This window comes from Xiphias gladius, chromosome 10, assembly GCF_016859285.1.
Source record: "Xiphias gladius isolate SHS-SW01 ecotype Sanya breed wild chromosome 10, ASM1685928v1, whole genome shotgun sequence".
In the NCBI taxonomy this organism is placed as follows: Eukaryota; Metazoa; Chordata; class Actinopteri; order Istiophoriformes; family Xiphiidae; genus Xiphias; species Xiphias gladius.
In genome coordinates, this window is record NC_053409.1 from 9167590 (window position 1) to 9182248 (window position 14659).

General features: G+C 43.8%; 3 protein-coding genes across 4 annotated transcripts; 1 reads left to right on the top strand and 2 right to left on the bottom strand.

Annotated features, from left to right (window-relative positions):
* The first annotated feature begins 1050 nt into the window (after positions 1-1050).
* Positions 1051-4113, top strand: gjb3 (gap junction protein beta 3). The gene is made up of 2 exons (XM_040137443.1): positions 1051-1409; positions 2128-4113. Exon 2 carries the CDS (start codon positions 2198-2200, stop codon positions 3056-3058), a length of 861 nt encoding a protein of 286 aa, XP_039993377.1. The 5' UTR covers positions 1051-1409; positions 2128-2197; the 3' UTR covers positions 3059-4113.
* A 759-nt stretch (positions 4114-4872) lies between these two features.
* hmgcl (3-hydroxy-3-methylglutaryl-CoA lyase) lies at positions 4873-7959 on the bottom strand. Of its 2 annotated transcripts, none has more exons than XM_040137441.1 (9): positions 7825-7959; positions 7503-7586; positions 7190-7297; positions 6949-7044; positions 6668-6816; positions 6502-6565; positions 6199-6387; positions 5937-6062; positions 4873-5703 (listed from the first exon to the last, which is right to left on the bottom strand). In XM_040137441.1, the coding sequence occupies exons 1-9, from the start codon at positions 7900-7902 to the stop codon at positions 5602-5604; spliced, it is 996 nt and encodes a 331-aa protein (XP_039993375.1). In that variant the 5' UTR covers positions 7903-7959; the 3' UTR covers positions 4873-5601. The 2 variants fall into 2 exon arrangements, with proteins under 2 accessions (XP_039993375.1, XP_039993374.1); XM_040137440.1 differs by having other exon boundaries at positions 7816-7951.
* Positions 7960-10907: 2948 nt separating this feature from the next.
* zbtb8a (zinc finger and BTB domain containing 8A) lies at positions 10908-14612 on the bottom strand. The gene is made up of 4 exons (XM_040137576.1): positions 14511-14612; positions 12351-13225; positions 11981-12150; positions 10908-11812 (listed from the first exon to the last, which is right to left on the bottom strand). The coding sequence occupies exons 1-4, from the start codon at positions 14573-14575 to the stop codon at positions 11495-11497; spliced, it is 1428 nt and encodes a 475-aa protein (XP_039993510.1). The 5' UTR covers positions 14576-14612; the 3' UTR covers positions 10908-11494.
* Positions 14613-14659: the final 47 nt, after the last annotated feature.

The following is a 14659-nucleotide window of genomic DNA, read 5'->3' on the forward strand; positions in this document are numbered from 1 at the left end:
AAACTCGACTTGGCTTGCCACCAGTGACACTATATGAACAATACTTTACCCTTTAATATCACGTAAAGACAGGTTTCAGAAGCAGATCTGAACGCAGGCACTGGTCCGAAGAACTGGCAAACTCTGTCACAGCTAGGGCATTTTAAACAAGCTGATGTTTTATATTCCTCAAAGCATCTGGGGGCTAAAGTTCCCCTACAAACACTGCTAATAACACAGAAACAAAACTAAAATGGTGCAGTTTTCTTCGGATAGGTTGAATGCAAATTGTAAGAAAGATATGTGTGGTTGGTAAAGTGGAGAGGGAGTAGGGCTAGGTTTTAGAAAGATTAATGGAAATACAATACACCTTTGCGGCACTCCCCTGAGTTTCACATGAAAAAGTGAGAAAAATGTACCGGTGCAGGAAGATAATCAAAGAAGAACAGGGAAACAAATATTTTTCTAGTTACATGATGAATAAATGTTCTGTGTCACCTCCACTCCAGCTGCCACCTCACCTTTTTTCAACAACCTACCCCCTCGGAACATCTCAGAAAGTATGTTGCCCAGCACCCCTGACTCTTTGAAAACCTGCAACAAAAAGAGGCCGAGGACACGCACAACAATACAAAGAGGCATTCACCTCAGGGTGTGTCTGCCTCCTATGTTTATTCCATGAAGGAGTCAGAAACAAGTTGAGACAATGAGACAGTCCTGTTCCCGAACACATGCTATGGAAAAACACAGACGCTAAGCCTCTCACCCCTAATACGTTTTAAATTAGTAAAATGAGGATGTTTGCCCAGTTTAACTGTTTCTGAGAAGACTTAAGCTATCAGATAAAACTTAGGTCAGAGGTTGATAACTCTCTATAATACATATGTGAGGATGACAAACATCCATCCCTTTTAATTCTCCCCTTCTTTGTCAAATAAAACGAAATTATTCTTCAGGGTGCTGCAGACCCTCAGAGGGATCCCTGGTGGTCCCCATGTTTCCCACCACAGGCCTGAACCACACGTGGTCTCAAATCACCAAGCTTGTGATTGGTTCTGTGGTTCCGAGCTCTCGATTGTTCATGTGCAGACGAATCTCCAAAGCCTATTCAGCGTGCCTGGAGATGGTCTCTGCGAACCGTGTGACAGCTGATGTGCGAAAATATTTGAACTGCCACCTAACGCTGGCGAGTGAGAAGAGGAGAGGGAGGGTGGTGGAGAGAGAACGGGGAACACCTAGGCAGCAGCTCCAGTCTTTCTTCTTTAACCCCACCCACAGTCGCATTTTTCCGAACACTGCGCTCTTTTACCTGTCGAGGGGATTCAAATCTGTGCGTTAAAGGACTAAAACGACATTAAAGCAACAAGAAATCTCTGTAAATACACCCACCCACGCGTCTCTTAACCAGTCGTGGACTATTGTTTCTTCTGGTAAGTGGAAAACTCTCTATGACGAACTTTTCGTGTGCCTGAGATGAGTTACGCTTCGCGAATCTATAAATTCGCGATCCTCAGTTGGAAGTGAGTGTTATCACATCTGTCGATTCGTGGGATTTTATACAGCAGTGTAAGATTCAATCATTTTTTCACTGGTCGCAGGAGAAGAGACCGTGTGTCGGCAGAGAGCCAAACTGGCCACGAAAACGTCCAAATAACGCATACAAGCTGTGCGTAAAAGGCAGTTTTTTTTGTTGGGAGTCTCAGTCAAATGTCAAGTTTTCTTTGGTTTCAATAGATATGCGACAGATTACTGATGATGTTTACGTAGGTTTTATTAAATAAAAGATCTAAAGTGGACATATACAGCCGCTTCTAAATATATATAAACTCTGGGTGTGTGAATAACGTTGACCCAACTTGTTTTCTTTATGACCAGTTTGGCTGGAGGCCCACTCTTTACTGTGTTTTACTGTTTGGGGTTGTTGATAAAAGGTGGGGCTGATAAATGACATCTGTGGGGGAAGTTTTGAAAATAAATCAGCTTTGGAAAAAAAAAAGATTGATTTTCAAAAGTTAGAATAAAAGGTTTGTTGTTATCAAAGCCACCAGGAGCGAGATACCACGAACACTGATGTTCCCCGAGTGAAAGGTGAAAATTCAGCAGGCAATGAAAAACATGTTCACCAATTCTTCATTCTGCCACGTCCAGGTTTGAAGATAAACTACTGCTATTAAGAGAAGAAATCCAGAGAAAGGATATTTGACTGCCAGCCAAGGACATGGACTGGAAGACCTTCCAAGCCCTCCTCAGTGGGGTGAACAAATACTCAACGGCGTTTGGGCGAGTATGGCTGTCTGTGGTTTTTGTGTTCAGGGTGATGGTGTACGTGGTGGCAGCAGAGCGAGTGTGGGGCGACGAGCAGAAGGACTTTGACTGCAATACCAGGCAGCCCGGCTGTGCCAATGTCTGCTATGACCACTTCTTCCCCATCTCCCACATCCGCCTATGGGCCCTGCAGCTCATTTTCGTCACATGCCCTTCCTTAATGGTGGTCATGCATGTGGCGTACCGTGACGACCGCGAACGCAAGTACCGGGCCAAGCACGGTGAAGATGCCAAGCTGTACAACAACACGGGCAAGAAACATGGTGGCTTGTGGTGGACCTACCTGATCAGCCTCTTCGTAAAGACAGGCATCGAGGTCTCCTTCCTCTACATCCTCCACCGAGTGTACAACAGCTTCTACCTGCCAAGGCTGGTCAAGTGTGAGGTGTTTCCTTGTCCCAACCTGGTGGACTGCTACATCGGGCATCCCACTGAGAAGAAGGTTTTCACCTACTTCATGGTTGGTGCTTCGGCCCTCTGCATCATCCTGAACATATGCGAGATCATTTATCTCATCTCCAAGCGCATTGCACGGGTCGCAAACAAGATCAAGAGGCGAAATCGCAACATGGCTGTGCATCATGACTTCAGCGACGACCCCTTTAACAACTGCAACGAGCCAGTGTTGAGGCTGGACGTGAAGGAAAGGCCTCCATCCTTCAAGACTGCATACAAGTCCTCATACAGGCCTTCTGCACTCAAACTTGAAGAAAAGGTACGGGCCTCAGCTCCTAACCTCTCCTCTACTTCATGATCAAATGTGAAATAAGGCCAAAGATCAGGAGCTCAGCAGTGCTTTGGCTAGAACCCAATGACAAACGTCAAAAACAGACTCAGAGCTATGAGCCAAACTGCAGTATGTGTCAGACCCTGGAAGTTGAGTCATCAGTACTAGATCATCCTTTGGGCCTCAGTGTCCCCATCTAAGCGTCCTTTGGAGTGCATGAACATTGCTTTCCAAGTCAACATCTGCAATATTTACAAGTCAGCTAGAGCAAAACTGATTTGTTTATGATACGAGAGGTTCCATTTTGAAGACACTAAAGGCCAGTGTGTCTTTTCACCGTCACTGTTTCAACCCTATTAGAACATTCCATCAAAGTTTCACTCTATTTTTCCTTTTTTTGTAGTTTTGACACAGGAAGGAAATGAGCCACTGCACATAAAAAGGCAGGACACACCAGGCATTGGTATTCAGCCTCCCTGTTAGTGTCTACAGTGGTATTTCAGGGTGCTCTGGGGTCACTAAGTGTTACATGCGCATTTCAGTGATCTCTGTTACCTAACTTAGACTCAAATCACGGCGTCATATCAAAGTTTTGATGTCCTGATGATCTCAAGTTCTCAAGACAGGTAAACAATTCTGCGTTGGAATGTGGATGTTCCCAAAGTCATGGAGATATGGCTGAGTAATACTTGAAGGTGTCTGAGGTGGCCCAAAATGACTTTTACTGCATTTATTCTCTTGGATATGATTCATTACAGCGACAAAATGCATATATCATTAGTATATTTCTTCATGTAAAACATCTGCAGGCATAAGCTTGCTCTCAGGTTTATGCTGCACGTCCATATGTTGTAGATGGACTGCCTGTGCTTTGACATGTTTGTACACAGCCTCACCTTATCCAAGACCACTGTTGATTTAAATAAGGTGAAAGGAATGCTGCTGTTTAATGCTGTGTTGATAGAGCTGGAACACCATGGAAGAGGCAGGAGAAGCTTTGACAAACATATGGCTCATTGAACCATTACGTGATTTCTGTGAGTCACTAATTTTCCACTGTGGACATTGGTTGGAAATGTATTTTCTGCACTTGTTAATAATGTTTTTATAAATTTAAATAAATTAACATGTATTTTATTGAACGTGTGTTTCTGTTTAAAAAAAAAAAAAGTTTAGATATTAATTTAAAACACATTTAGGACACCCCCTAGCTTTCTGAACAATACTAGTTAATCTAAACATTATGTCTAAAAATAGTACAAACACATTTTTACTCCCATGACACCATCTGATAATTCTGATTCAAGGAACTGAGTCTTTCCATTGCTGCTGACTCATAACTAAATGTCCTGCACTACCCATCACCAGGCTTCCATGCTAATTCGCCTTTAACCATTTGACTTTGCTGTGACTCATTTCAGTCTGTGGTGTATATATTGTGTAATATGTGTCAAAGTGTTGGAGGAGCCTGCAGTAAGAATCTCAGTCTGCTTGTCAGACTTGTCAGTCAGGTTTCTCCAAGGAGCGGCAAAGAAAAAAGTTTTGTTAATCCACAGCAAACTGCAAAATCACTATGATCTCTCACTCTAGTAATTTATATGGTCAATGATGGCTACAAATCTATTTTTTTTTTTTTTTTTTTTTTAAATTCGGCATCTGTAAACCTGTTGTTGACCATATGAAGGCTGGACATTACACATGCAAGGTTCAAGAAACAAACAGTGTCCACTGTCAGTCATACATCATGTAGCCATTTATGCTGCCTAAATTATTTCAGATTAAGACCCTGTAGATTCATTATAATGTTGAAAATTTTAGATCAATGAAACATTTCTTTAATGAAATAGTGTTTATTTTTAAAACCCACAATCTGGTTGTATATGTACAAGCACTTTAAAGTGAATACTTTAACATATTAGGAATACTACATATGTAAAAAAAGAGAAGAAAAAAAACATTTTTTAAAATCAGTGGAATACAGCACATTCACATTTTTTCACAAACCAGCACAATGCCCAAATTCATAAGGATTGATGGTTTCCACAGATGCTCCCTGATAATCTTAATTAATAAAAAATTAATTTGCAGACAGTGATCGCAGCATACTGGGGATGATCAAAAATCCAAACAACACTTGTGTCTTTTCTGACATTAAGTTTATCAATCCTTGGTACATTTTTACTGGTTGATTATTTATTACAGTATAATTAAAAGCTGTGGTTCACTTTGGCTTACCCACTGCCAGTAAAGTAAGCACACTATAAACATTACCAAAGAAAATAAAAAGGCATGGCCTTTGACAGGTTGATTTTTTATGATTTGACTGACTTTACATAAGGCACTGTTCCAGCTATGCTATCATGTAGTGAATATCTAATCAGATATTTTATTTTTTAAGACAGAGTGGGGTCAGTACCATCCAAATATTAAAATAATTTTCTCATACCAGTAGATGACAAACCAAACCAAACCTAACTTGGGGAGAACCTAACACAGAGGATGATGGCTCCAGGTTACATGGTTACGCTGTAGTGTACAGTTTGTGGAAGAGCCCGCGGTTTGGCTTCTGTCTACAGTTTGCAGGTGGCCTGTGCCACTTTGGAGTTGGTCTTTCTGTTGAGGCTTCGACAGATGAAAGCTCCAGCAGTCATCAGCTTTGAGAGGTCCACTCCCTGAGGTGTGGACAGAAGGTGAAAGGCTGAAACTTAAGCATTTTAGGAGGTAGCTCACATTCTACACAATAATTCTGTTAATAACTAAACAGAAAAGAGAGAACAATAAGCCAGTTTCTTCCTTCATGGTTACATAACGAAATACAGTAACCAGTGTTGCAACTGTAATCTCTACTATTAAGGAACTACAAGACATTGGAAGCCAAAGAGAAACATGAAGTGTGGCTCCTTACTGTTTGAATCCCAAGTCCATGCAACATATAGACTACATCTTCTGTAGCAACATTCCCGGAAGCCCCCTGGGCGTAGGGACAGCCGCCCAGTCCAGCTACTGACGAGTCTACCACACTGATTCCCATCTGCAAAACAAAGACATTATTTACCTCTTTAAGTTAACACCGCTCTAATAACTAATCAACCACCGGCAAATCATACCATTTGCTTTATTCAAGGACATTTTCAGGTGGGATTAAAATAACCAGAACCATGGCTGACCTGTAAGGCTACAAGGATGTTAGCCAGGGCCTGGCCATAGGTATCGTGGCAGTGCACTGCCAGCGCACTGACTGGCACCTCTCTGCTCACTGCCTCTAACATTTGAGTCATGCTACCTGGAGTCCCCACTCCAATGGTGTCACCTAGGGAGATCTCATAGCAGCCCATTGAGTACAGACGCTTCGCCACCTGCAAGACAAAGCTTGAGCTTGAGTGGTTATGTTATTTGTAGTTTTGTCAAAGGCCACTTAACAAATTTTTGCCAGTTTACTTAATGTAAACGTTTACTAAGTGGGAACTCACATGTGCAACTTTTTCAGGTGCCACCTTGCCTTCGTACGGGCATCCCAGAACACACGACACGTATCTGTGACGAAAAGTAATATAGTCGAGAGTCATGCGAGAATCAAACTGAAATTCCAATGATTTAGAGGTTTGTTGACAGTAGAGTGCAAGCCAGCATTCCTACCCTCTAACTGGCACACCGGCCTCTTTAGCTGCTCTCATAACCTCGTCAAAGCGCTGTAAACTCTCGTCCACGGAGCAGTTTATGTTCTTCTTACTGAAAAGCTCAGACGCAGCGCCAAATATGGCTACCTCTGAAGCTCCTGCCTTCACCTGTGGAAAGTAAGAGCAAGAAAAGGGCATTTTTGTGGGGGAAAATTCCCTACAGTGTAAGAAGCTGGATATAAGGTCTGTCTATGGAGCCATTGGGAAAGTGTGTTGGAATATATAAAGTTTTACACTCACAGCAGCCTGGAAACCCTTGAGGTTGGGGGCAAGGACAGGATAAGACACTCCAGGTTTTCTACAGATCCCCTTCATCACCTCCACCTGGTCTGCCATCTGACATTGGGTAAAAATAAACCAACAGAAACCAATAAGTGCTGAACAAAACAAGCCCCTTCTCATACATTGCAGCTTCTGTACCGCCGTCAGTGGGGTGTGCGCGGCACTTTGTACATCAATGGCTCTGAGAGAAAAGACGCACCTGTGGAACCCATTTCGGAGACACAAAGCTGGTGGCCTCGATGACCGTCAGCCCGGACTCTGACAACAAGTCAATCAAATGGATTTTCGTCTCCGCTGGCACGATCGTCTGAGAGTGGTGAGGGTGAAACAACCAGACGAGGAAAACTTTAATGACACTGACACAAGAGCATGAATAAGATCGTTCGTTCTGGTCAAACAACAGCGATGGTTCCAAGTTTTGCGCAGTGTCAATGTCAGACTGAGGCATTTCCTACCTGTAATAGACGCCGTGTAATTAAAATAACCAACTATTTTTAGCCCCAGAGAGTTACCTTCTCATTCTGAAGACCATCTCTGGGTCCCACCTCCACTATTTTCACCTTCTCAGGAAGAGCTGGGCCATCTCTTACGCAAGCCTAAACAAACAAACAAACAAAACATTTAACACAGAGGTAAAGTAGCTTCAGCTGTTCAATTACAAACCGCCTGATACGTCCCCGGTAACACCTGCCTGGGTTACCTAGCGTATCCCACTGAACCGTAGAGGACGCTAACAGCTGCCTTGACAAGCACTGCTGCCCAAGGCTGCCGGATAAACCTTCACACCACAACCCGGGGGGGAGATAAAAGCACCAGAAGACTCACTGCTCGGACCTTTGCTGCGGAGCTGAACGCCAGGTACTGCTGACCCATTGCTGAACCTCTGTTGACAAGCCTCATAACAGCCGCCATGTTGGTCCAGCCCTCGCTCTGATGTCACTGCTGCCTCGCGAGCAAGTGAAGCGGCGGAGTCCTCCCGGCTGATGAAAGCGCCTCAAGGGCGCCATCTACGGGCCGGAGATTTGAAATGAAAAGTGCTTTGGAATTAATTTAAAATATTATTTTAGATAAAACGTACATTCCCAAATAAGTTTTGTGTAACCAATCAGGCTGCAGAAATACATTTAAAGCCCCTTGGATTTTAGTTTCAAAGTATTTCTTTATAGCATTACAACGTTCATGATTAAATAAGCAACAAGCAAAGTTAACATTAAAAATGACCTTAGTTGTTATTTACTAAGAGTTCAAAAATGAAAAATAACCCAACAGCAGTCCTTTTTCACACCACACCTTTTGACTTGTCCTACTAAGGAAGCAACAATAACATTAATGATGATTCCTTTCCGGTCAAGTTTCCAAGGAAGCCATGACAGTGTTGACACTGAGCCAAAATGTATCAGGGCCCTGAAACCAAGCAGCCAAACTGAACTTTGATTTTCTCAGTGTGAAATGCCGAAAGGGAAGCCGAAGAAAGCCTACTGTCCTCATGTCTAGACTGAAAAATTGCCGAATTTTGACTGGCACAAACATGCTTTTGTCTCGCTTCCCAAATTATCATGTCCATGCAGTACTTTTGTTTTTTGTTACCCTACACTGGCAAAGAATTTGTAATTATGTTGTGCCTCGTGATGCTTACCTAAATCTGGATTGTTGCACAAAGATGCAAAAACACAAATAAAGGAAGCTTTCAATTTAAATAACCAAAACTGTTGTAATGTTGGCAGATTCACGTAGCCCCATTGCTGTGAGAAATTGCAACCTTTAATCCAATGCTTTGGTTATACACTTTGCTAATGTGACAATAGTAAAGTGCCCAAGTATTTTTTCCACCTAAAAACATCAATGCTAATGTTCATGCCAAATGTACTTTTTCTAGAAGTGAACCTGAATCACTCACCTAACTCTTTTACAATCAAGTCGAATTTGATTTATATAGCCCAAAATCACAAAACACAAATTTGCTTCAAGGGGCTTAACAATCTTTACAGGATTAGAACACCCTCTGTCCGTAGACCCTCAAATTGGACAAGGAAAAACTGCCGAAGAAACCCTTTAACGGGAAAAAAATGAAAGAAACCTCGGGAAAAAGCAGGCATGCAATAGATGTCGTGTGTAAAAAATAGAGCAATGAAGTAGATTTACAGTCAAGACAATAAGGATGACAACATTGACTGTCATACTTTGAGAAATCACACAGTTGTTGAGGGTTACTGTTTCTTGTTCAAACCTGTGTCTGTGGTTTTCTAATTGGTCTGGGAGTATGCAGTGATCTATGGTATCAAAAGCTACACTGAGATTGAGTAAGAGAAGCACAGAAGTAGAATCCGAATCAATAGCAAGCAGGAGGCCATTTACCACTTTAGCAAGTACAGTTTCAATGGAGTGACTGGCCCTGAAGGCAGACTGAAAAGGTTCAGAAAGCTTACTGTTAGATATGTGGGCTGAAAGCTGCTGAGACACAACTCTTTCTAGTACATTTGAGAAGAAAGGAAGGTTAGAGACCGGTTAATAATTATTAAGAGACCCTGGATCAAGGTGCGGTTTCTTAAGTAATGGTTTAACCATGGCAGTTTCAAAGCTAGTGGTGACGATGCCAGATGATAAAACAGAGACTATCTAGGATTCAGCGTTATGATCAACTGGTTCTGCAGGAAAAGCTGGAGATGAGGTACTAACTTTGTATCTAATCTCATCGATTTTACTGCAGAAAAAGTCTTTAAAAAAAAAAGAGCTGTAAAAGGTGAGCAGCTAAGAGACGGCTGCTTTTGAATAAGTTTGGCAACAGTGTCAAAAAGAGATCCAAAATAGTGTTTAATGTCACTGATTAAGCAAGAAGAGTTTGCTGCTCCAGCAGCTTGTGATTCAGTTCACACTGAGACTGTTGCTCTGGACAAAGCATTTATATCTGATGGATAATACAAGAGAGAGAGAATAGAGTTCAAAGTAATATGCAGTTTGAAGGTTAAATTCAAGACTTTCAGAGACTTGTAGATTAGTAGCACGAGCAACATGGGCATTTGTATCAGCAGGTGTGAAGTTTCAATTCATGTTAAGAAAACAATTGGTTTGAGCCATGTTTCACATAAACCAATCATATCCAGATTATGCTGAAGAATCAACTCATTTATCAGTAAGGATTTAGTAGATGATAATCCAATATTTATAAAACCAAATTTAAGGGTCTTGTTCAGGGTGGAGTTTTCAGTAATTGACCAATCTGTAGAGCCAATAGCAGATTATTATCGGAATAGGACACCTTGTGTTTTTAGTAGAAAATTGTGGTGGCCCTCGCACGCGGTGGTGTGGAGATACAATTCTGATTACCTTAAGAGTTTTGTTTTGTGGGATTTTATCAAGTTGTTTGTGGTACAATGCACAACCACCACATGATGCAACTGTAAATTTACTGCATGATCTGGGTCAGATTTTAGATGTCTCTCCCAACATTATAAGCACGGCTTAAGGCTGCTTGTTAGAGATGTCATATTGCCATATTTTGAACACAGCGACCCCACCATTAATTTTGCAGCAAATGTTATGATCATAATGGGAATGTTTTTTTTTTATTCAAACAGGAAGATTCTAAAGAAATACCCATATTCACTTTTTCCCTTCAAGACATTAAATATCTGATAAACCCTCAAAAATGACACAAAATAAATTTTTACTTAACTTTACTGTTGTTGTTCCTGATATTATTTCCTTTTACACGATGCGTTTGTACCCTCCATTTACACTGTAACACTTTCGATTTAAACGGATAATTCAAGCTTATTGTAGAGGAGGAAAACACGAGTAGATGTGACCTACAGCAGCATTTCCCTTCTTTAAGATGAGGATGAACAAGCCACATGCGAAATGTATAAAAATATCTTTAATGTGTCAAAAAGTTAAAAAAAACACACAAATAAATTATAATTGGCTTTATAACATAGTGCATATCATAATCAAACATAATCATAAAAAGCACTGCAATCGTGAGACAATTTAAAAGCCTGCTCTAGACTTTCCCTACAGGGAGTAGGGAAATAGCAGGGTCATCTTTCTGTCCTTGTTACTTTGTTTCGCTTAGACGCAAGCTTTTATCAAAGCAGAGTCCCAGAAAGTACAAAGGTGTTCTTCCATGCATATGAAAAAAAAAAAACATATCTTTGAAAGAGTTATCATATAACTATAATAATCATAGAACTATATAATTGAAGCGGAGGAAACACTGAATATTCATGCTTTGGATACTGCATATCTTCATGAAGCTTAACAAAAAGCATTCCGTTTTGTCACAAAGGTCGACAATTTCATTGAAAGCAAAGATTAACCAGTTGCATTTAACTAACAGACAACTAATAAATCATAAATGTGCGTATTTACATTAGTGGATCATTTATTTTATGCATAAATTCTCTTGCATGGATTTAATCAACACACACACACACACACACACACACAGAGTCAATATTTGTGCATGCCTCTGCACACATACACACACACGCACTTTGGTCCCATTTCACTGCAGCTCCTCATCACTGTCATCCACTTGTTGGATGATGAGGTCAGCCCCCGAGTCTTCCGCCAGGTCGTCGTCGTCGGTTACCATCCAGCTTCTTTTAGTGTCCCCCTCCTCCTCCCCGTCCACGCCCAGTAACAGGGCCGGCTCCTCGTTGGCCCCCTCTAGACTGTCCATGGGGATGTTGTCACAGCCCACTTCCTGGATGCACGCCGTGCACATGCGGTAGCGTCGTGTGCCCTCACATACCACATGCCCTGTCTCCTCTGTCACCTGACACTTACACTTCCTGCACACCAGCTTCCTGGCTTGATGAATCTGTGGAGAAGCAAAAAGTGGAAGATCAGACGAAAATGCATTCAATATTTATGTAAAGATGTTTAGCCCTGATCTGCTATATCATGCCTATGTTACTGTTTTCCTGCAGCCGTGTGCCAATGAATGGTATCAGTTTGGATATCACCTTCTGGTTATAGTTGTACATACCGTCTCAAAATGGCTGCGGAGATGCTCCAGGCGAGTAAAGCGTTTATTGCAGGCCTGACAGGGGTATGGCCTCTCCCCGGTGTGACAGCGCAAGTGACGCTTCAGGTCTGCCTTCCTCTTCACCGTGTGGGTGCAAAAGGGGCATTTGAAGCGCATAATGGGGTTGGAGTCTGCAAAGAGGAACAGAAACTGTTCACACATTTGCTTTTTTGTTTATTCCCTAGATATCGCTTTTTCTACAGAGCTGGCTTCTTCTTAGGGTTACTCTTATGCCATTCTGCTTATGATGAAGTACGTTATTCCTTTTCTCAATTCTACGAAGGCAAATAAATTATTGGTCCTCCATTTTGTCACTAAATGCGCAACTCACCTTTATTAAAGTGTCCAATAACGCCTACAATCGGTGGTAGAGTTGCGTACAGCTCCTCTGCCTTCTCAGCCTTTTGTGTCCTTGCCTCCTGGATGTCCAAGTCCTCATGCTGGTTGGAGCGGGTGCTGTTGGGTGCTCTCCTTTTGGTTCCTCCTTTACCTCGCCGGCGCTCTGATCCGGGCAAGGTGTACAGAGGGTCCTGAGGGTCCTGCAGGTCCTCTGCCTCTGCGTGGAGCTCATTAGCAGGGCTGCTTGGGTTGGTCTTTAGGGCTGAGGCGGAAGTTTCCTGGTCTGGGTCCTTCCCCATAAAGCCTGACTGGGATCTGGAGTTGTCCCTGGTCCAGAGCGCAGGTGGTGGGCTGACAGAGCAAGGGCCTTGCTGCTGCTGCTCTGAGGTCTCTTCTCCTGCTCCGCTGGTGAAGCTGCAGGTCTCAGACAAGCTGAGGCAGCGGTCACTGTCTTCATCTTTCACACTGATGTCCAAGGAGGATTTGATGAAGTTCTTGCAGTAGCTGATGACATTGTTCATCTGCAAGTAGCTGGCTGCAGACATCACCTCAATCACATTGTGACTGGAGAGGTCCAGCTGGCCAGAATAGATGAAATCCAGGATGATGGTGAAGGTCTCGGGGCTGAAGACGTCGAAGGTGGCGTTGACCGAGTCGGACAGCCCGTCGGGCCCCTGGGACAGCAGCATGCGGAAGTAGCCGCTGCTGGCGAACAAGACGTTGCGGTGGGCCCTGAAGAGCTGGCCCTCCACCAGCACGCTGCAGTCGCAGAAAAGCTCCTGACGGCGCTGCTGGTTGAGCTGCTTCAGTAGGTTGCTTTGGTGAGCCACTGTGATGTCAGCGGTGTTGAACCACCTCTGAGGCTGCCTGCAGGAGACAACATGACAGCACTCTCACTGGCTCTGCATGCAGCATAGACTGAGTTGCTCTGCAAGAAAATAACAAATCATAGGGGCCTTGTGTACCTCGATTCTGAATGTACAAGAACCCAAATGTTTGAGCCCACATGCAGGCATAATGAATAATTTGCATTCTACATAGTACTGAGGGGAACGTTGGCTCCTGGGGTGTGCTCCATGGGACGTCTGACCTCGTGACGGTCAGCTTACCTTAGTAAGTGAGTTGTGCTACCGACCCCAAATAACAACTGCAGGTCACATCAAAAACACAGCAGTAACACCCCACTGACTTAGCTATCAGTTACCCCCTGTCTTTGTCCCTGCACTGGACCGGCACCAGCTCCGCGGATGGCCCACCCCGCGGGACACTTTCTGCGCTGTGATTGGCTGAACGAGCCTTCAATCGAAGCCTTCTTCTAATGGGCTACACCCGACTCCAGTCGGAGAGCATCGGGTGACAAAACCCAGCGATGATACCTGCGGGGGGGCTAAAGGGCGCATCAAATCCCAGGTCGAACACACGGGACCGGTGGGAAGAGAGAAAAAGGAAACACTGTAGCCGGACGTTACATCCCAAGAAAGAAAGAAAGAAAGAAAAATAATCTGCCGCAACCTCATTTGCAGAATAGTTCTTCTTCTCCTTCTTCTGTAGTAACCTATTTAGCCACCCTCATGTAGATTTCGAATCGCCCTCATTTATTTTGAATTATGCGATGTTTGCTGCCAGGCGCCGCAGCGCCCGATAACCCACGGCGCGACGCCCGGCTGCGAGACTCTCCGCTACTCCTCATGTCAGACGGAGCCAGGTCTAACATCTCCACTGAGCGATTCCCCGCTCACTCAGACATCGCTCGACCTACAAAACGAGCCGAGAGTGCTGCAGTCCTGCGAGAGAAAAAGCGGGCAGCGGCGCGCCAGAGCAGCCCAGTCTGTCCTGGAGCGACGCCCACTTCAGGCTCCAGCCAGCACACAATAGAAAAACAGACACGAACCTCCAGCAACTGAGCATGCCGCGAACTGATAAATAAATATATTCAGATAGTATGTCGCGCGGGGGATAAGACGTGCTAACACGCCCGCTTTCATCCTCAAGACCACCCTCACTTCTCGCCGGAGGTCCGGAGCAGCGGCGAGCAGCGGGGAGGATTTGCCTGCTGCCCAAACCCAGCGACTCTTCCCCAGGCATGAGGTGTCGGCAGGACCCGCTTACGCCCCACGCCGTGATACCCCTGACAAAATCCATCGATACTCACTGGTGACTGGATTCGCCCGGCGCCCGATAGAGTCTACTCGCCCCCATGTCTGCCACCATATCCATTTTTAATTTCCTTTGCCTTTTTTTTTTTTCTGTCCCCTTTTTTTTTTTTTTTTTTTTTTCGTCCAGGGTCCACAGTCAGGCACT